The 6000-nt window shown below is 33.6% G+C and overlaps 1 protein-coding gene across 3 annotated transcripts in view; it reads right to left on the reverse strand.

Moving 5' to 3' along the window:
• SCYL2 (SCY1-like, kinase-like 2) overlaps positions 1-6000 on the reverse strand; it is a 56133-nt gene that overhangs the window by 35559 nt on the left and 14574 nt on the right. For all 3 annotated transcript variants that reach the window (XM_015567605.1, XM_015567606.1, XM_006769379.2), the window contains 2 exons: positions 1906-2063; positions 411-555 (listed from right to left, as the gene is read on the reverse strand). In XM_015567605.1, the coding sequence (XP_015423091.1) occupies positions 411-555; positions 1906-2063 (303 nt within the window). The remainder of the gene's footprint in view (positions 1-410; positions 556-1905; positions 2064-6000) is intronic.

Genomic DNA, 6000 nt, shown 5'->3' on the forward strand with positions numbered 1-6000 from the left:
GCGTTGGCCTACACACTGAAGGGTCCCAGGTACGAGTCCAGTCAAGGGCACGTGCCCAGACTGTGGGCTCAACCCCCAATAGGGGACTTGCAGGAGGCAGCCAATTCATGATTCTCTCTCATCGTGGATATTTCTATCTCTCTCTCCCTCTCCCGTCCTCTCTGAGATGAATAAAAATATACTTAAAAGAAAAAAAAAGTTACCCATATTATGTTTCCAACAATTTAAATATAACTTAAGTCTAGAAATAAACTATAGAAAATTCTAGAACAAAGAAATAATTTTTAAATTACTAAAAAAAAAAATGCAATGGTTTACATTAAGTAGTCTACATGGCTAATAAATCTGAAATAGCCAAAAACAACTTTGAAGGAAAAAATTCTTTTCACAAGATGAATAAAAATACATACCTGAAGCAAACCATATTTAGTTTCTACATCATAAAGTTTATAATCCTTAATGTCTGGAGAAACAGTAGAAGGCAAATTTTCCCAGTTACCTAGAACATTGGCTAAACTGGCAAAAACTGGTTCTGTACAAAATGCCAAGCAATCCCTGTTTTAAAAAGGAAAAAGGGTTATTCACTATCATTTTTTCCACATTAACAAAATTACATATACATAAAACATTATTGGTTCTATTAACAAAAACATAATCTATTTTAGATTTCTCTTCAGTCTTAACTTAATAACTCAAACCAATAGAACAATGTCAGGAAGCTATGCATAGGAATTATACTGGTAAATCATTCAACGGTCTTTTAAACTAAGTGTTATAACTGTTGTGATACATTTTTTAAAACTTAAAAAAGTCAGGAAATAAAACATTATTCCAACTGTGCTTTTTGATGATTGATATTCTTCAAGGAAAACCAATGAACTAATTTAAAATATTGTTACATTATACCTTAAAACATTTTCTTTATTTCTAAGGCTATAATTTTCAGACTATGTGCAAAGGAAGCTACAGATTTCCCATAAAGGCCTCTGGATCAAGAGGAATCAGAAAGAGGGACAGGGCGTAGGTCCAGGTCCCTATAACCAATTCCATAGGAGCAGTTTTGTTTTGTATGTATTTTATATACCACTTTGAAAGGTGTCAGATTTTTAAATTTTTAAAATTACTGCTCTTTGCCCAACTGGCGTGGCTCAGTGGTTGAACATCAACCTATGAACCAGGAGGTCAGGATTTGATTCCTGGTCAGGGCACATGCCCTAGTTTGGGGATGTACAGGAGGCAGCCGATCAATGATTCTCTCTCATCATTGATATTTCTCTCCCACTCTCCCTCTCTTTTCCTCTCTGAAATCAATAAAAATATATTTTTAAAAAGAACTCTGAAATCAATAAAAATGTATACTTTTTAAAAGATGACACAACATAAATTTCATTTTTTCGTTATTCTCAGTAACAGATCCCAAGCTCATCCTTGAGAAAAATAGATGGTAGAGTAACTTAGGGCTATGGACTAACAAACTAGACACAACACAAGGTTAAATGTATCGAGCAGTACCTGGAACACACATAAAAATAGCCCCCAAAGAGTGAATCAATGAAGACAGGACAGGAAATTCTAGTAAATTAACAAAGACAGCAACTTTCAGACAGGGACTATATTCTATACTTCTCTTGCATCTCCCACTTTGACTATTGCAGTGTTGAGCACAGAATAAGCAAACAGACTTATGGCAAATGTGAAGAAAGCTTCAGTTAATATTTCAAAAATAGACATATACACAGAATATGCAAATAAATTTTAGGGAAATAACTAATCCTTAAGAACTCAACACTCAGTTTATAAAAATATTTTTACTGACAGGATACTGTATAGACAGATTTCATAAATAAAGTTATTATAAACTATTTGTTCAGGAAGTTTCTTACATAAGTTTTTATAAAAATTTACCTGGATTCTTCTAAAGGATGCTGGACAGTAAGAAGTCGAGGGTGCCGTAGCCGAGTTAACTGTTGGACTCCTCGTTTTAGAGAATCGATGATTTGATCCTTTTCAAATTTTTGATATTTGTCAATCAGCTTTTTATCAAAGACAAAAACAGCTACTTCCTAAAAAAGAATTGTGTAACTAATTTTAATCAAGAATATATGTGTATTAAAATTTTATTTAAGTGTCACAACAGTCTTCAAATAATTAAAAACTAATAGCCTGGAAATTTTAGCACCACTGTAATATTTTTATAATATCAAAAAGCTTGTTTCTTCATGATTAGTAAATCTAAATCTTTTTAAAGGTTTAAGACCCACAGCCTCATCTAAGAACACAGGAAGATCTCCATATCTGAACTCTGGTATCAGAGGTACACATAAACTGTGTGTAATGTGTTGTCCCACATTTAGTAGTCTCTTACGTAACCAGAATTCAAATAAAAGTTAAAATGTTTAAAAATTCAAAATGCTATTCATAATGATAACGCTGGAGTATATTACAAAATTTTGAAATCCTTTTTAAAAGAAAGACTGAACATGTCAGGGAGTGGTTGTTTATACACAAAACAATTTAAAAGCATCTTTTACATATGAATAACCTACAATTTCTCTCTCTCCTATTCTATCCCTATTTTGTTATGGGGTAGTAATGGGAATGGTTAACAGTACAGGAAGATGCTCCCGCATCACCTCTCTTTGAGACCATTCACAGCTTATTTTATACTACCAAAATCACACATCTTCCTTAACTGTCATCTTGCTTTCATTCTCTCTCAGTTACCCAGGAAAAATAGTTCCCATCCATTTACCCAATCTTAACAAATCAGTCAAAAACTAGCCATATTGATAGTTGATGAATAACCACTGTTGTATCTCCTTCATAAATACTAAGAAAACTGATAAAGCGGGGAGCAAAATTAGCAGGAATCAATGCTAGCCTTCCAACACTCTTTGAAAGATTTTTTTCCTTTTTATTGAATTTATTGGATGACACTGGTTAACAAAATTATACAGTTTTCAGGTGCGCAATTCTACAACAATCATCTGTAATTGTTTTGTGTGTTCACCACCCCAGGCCAAGTCTCTGTCCATCACCATTTATACCCCTTATGCCCTCCTTCAGCTCCTCCCATCCCCCTCCCTGTCATGAAAGATTTTTGAATGGCTCTTCCAGAATTTCTATAAAAGTCTCTTTCAAAAACTTCTAATTAAATTTTTTACTATTAAACTTCAATATCCAAAACAGTATCTTTCCATTTTATTGCTGTTCTCTTCTAATTATTTTTGCCACATTATGATTGCTTTCACAAGTTAGCCTAGCAACCTAACCACATAACAGAGATTTCACTGCAGAATTCCAAGCCAATAAATTTCTCAAATACAACTTAAGTTAGAGGTTCCTTATATATGTACAAGTGAGTTAAGGATATTAGAAGATATCCTTAACTTAAATCTCTGAAAAGTGGTAACATACAGGGACTGTTTAGTACTGAATTTTAACATCCCAGTCCCCAAGCTTCCGTAGACTTTTTAGGAATTTTTTCATTCCTAATAGCAATCCTATGAGACAAGTTATTATCCTCAATTCACAGATGAGGGCATTGTGAAGATAAATGTATCTAAGATTTCACAACTGGTAAGATGAAAAAATCAAGATTCGAACCTAGTCAGTCTAATCCTAGGGCCCACATTCTTAGACAATACCCCGTTTTGTCTCCCCAGAAATAACACTTGGCCAATATATATCGAGCACCCCAGTAAAACATGACATATACCTTCAGGAAAACAATCATTTAAGTGAGAGCTTTAAACAACATTCATATATACTGGTAAATACATTATTTTACCTCTTTTGCTCATTATGAGACACAAGACAATCTGGAGCTAAGAGCATTACGTACTATTAATTTGAACTAAAAACAAATGACCTAGAAGTTCAAGTTCCTATCTCACTATTCATGTGACAATCTTATTTTAGTAAGTGTTCGGCTATAACACATTTTATAAATGCATCCAACTTAAATCTGTTTGTTTTTTCAAGATATTTTAAGCTTTAAAAACAGGTCATGTGAAATGGCTCTTGACTCTTGCAGTTTCACACCTTAAGGAGGAACACTACAGTTCGTAAAGAAGAAAAACATGAAACTCTCAGACAGTCTTCTTTTAGATCAAAGATGAAAGATTCCTACATAGGTCAGAATAGGTTATTTTCTTTGTTTCAATTAGTTAATTAAAGTAAACCACTTTCAACAAAGTTGTTACTAATTAACTAACGCTTTAGGCCTCATACCTACATCCTAAGAGAAAACTCTTTCATCAGAAGACTATTATCTAATTTCTAATTTGTGTATTCCTTCTAGAATTTCACTATACTAACCTCTGCTAACAAATATCACTTGTGTAAAACTCCTGCCACCTTATATGTTTACAAGTATCTTGAAGAAAGAAACCATGCCTTAAGTATCTCTGTACCCACCACAGGATCTACACCTAGAAGACAGATGTTTATTGCCTACTGGTAGTGAATAAAGCAGTTACATGAAGCTTTTCATTATTGTCTTGAATTAAAATCTTTTTCAACCTTTCATTATGAAAATTTTCAAACATACAGAAAGATAATATAGTGTCACCATCCAATATATCTTCCACTTAAGATTCAACAACTATTAACTCTAAATAAAAATTCTTTTATTAAAAAAATTTACTTAAAAAAACATAAGCCATATATAGCACTCTACTATTTATTTACTTCATATTCTTTAAAATACATTAGCAAAGAAAGTTACCACTAAAAAGTATTTTTCCTGCCCTAGCCATTTGGCTCAGCGAATAGAGTGTCAGCCTGCGGACCAAAGAGTCCTGGGTTTGATTCTGGTGAAGGGCACGTACCTTGGTTGCAGGCTCGTCCCTGGCAACCAATCGATGTGTTTCTCTCACATTGATGTTTCTCTGTCTTTCCCTTTCTCTCCCACTCTCCCTAAATATCAATAGAAAAATAGCCTCAGGTGAGGATTTAAAAAAAAAGGAATGCCAACTGGATCAGAACTATGGTAAATAAATCTAAAATGTCAGGTAAGCCAAAACCGGTTTGGCTCAGTGATAGAGTGTAAATAAATAAATAAATAAATAAAATAAAATAAATAAAATGTCAGGTAAATAAAAAATATTTTTTTAAAAAGTATTTTTCCTAAATAGCCTATCTTTAAATTTTAAAAAGGCTATGAAATAAATTATTTATTGTAAAAACAAATGTTTCTCAAAATGGAGGCTGTCTATATCTTTTTAAAATATATTTTTATTGATTTCAAAGAGAAAGGGAGAGGGAGAGGGAGAGAGATAGAAACATCAATGATGAGAGTAAATCACTGACCAGAGGCCTCCTGCACCACCCCCTACTGGGGAGTAAGCCCACAACCCAAAAATGTGCCCTTGACCGAATGGAACCTGAGACGCTTCAGTCCGCAGGCTGACACTCTATCCACTGAGCCAAACCAGCTAGGATGTATATATCTTTTGATATAGGCCTAATTTATAATTTTTAAAAGCTACTTTGCTTAATACAAAGTTGAACACTTGCTAAAAACAAAATAGTTTAAGTAATAAAATCTAAGTTAATGTAGACCAATGTGTCTAGGGTTTCCTAACAGCAATCAGGACCACCACTAACCTATCCCTCAAGCCACCAGAAATGGTTTTTTAAACACAGCAGTTCCCTGTGATCTCTATTTTATGGATCTTTCATGACTGCCCAGTGATGACTACCAAACATCATACTCTTCATTTTTCATGTGATTTTGCGATAATGTTTCTTTCTCAAAACCATAAAGCAAAATCTAAAATTTCATTAAGTTAAAAATAAGGTGGTTTTGACACCAATCAGAAAGAATATATGCACCCCTATGTTCATAGCAGCACAATTCACCATAGCTAGGATCTGGAAACAGCCTAAGTGCCCATCAGTAGATGAATGGATTAGAAAACTGTGGTACATCTACACGATGGAATACTATGCTGCTGTAAAAAGGAAGGAACTCTTACCATTTGCAATGGCATGGAT

This window comes from Myotis davidii, unplaced genomic scaffold (genome assembly GCF_000327345.1).
Source record: "Myotis davidii unplaced genomic scaffold, ASM32734v1 scaffold120, whole genome shotgun sequence".
NCBI classification, from domain to species: domain Eukaryota; kingdom Metazoa; phylum Chordata; class Mammalia; order Chiroptera; family Vespertilionidae; genus Myotis; species Myotis davidii.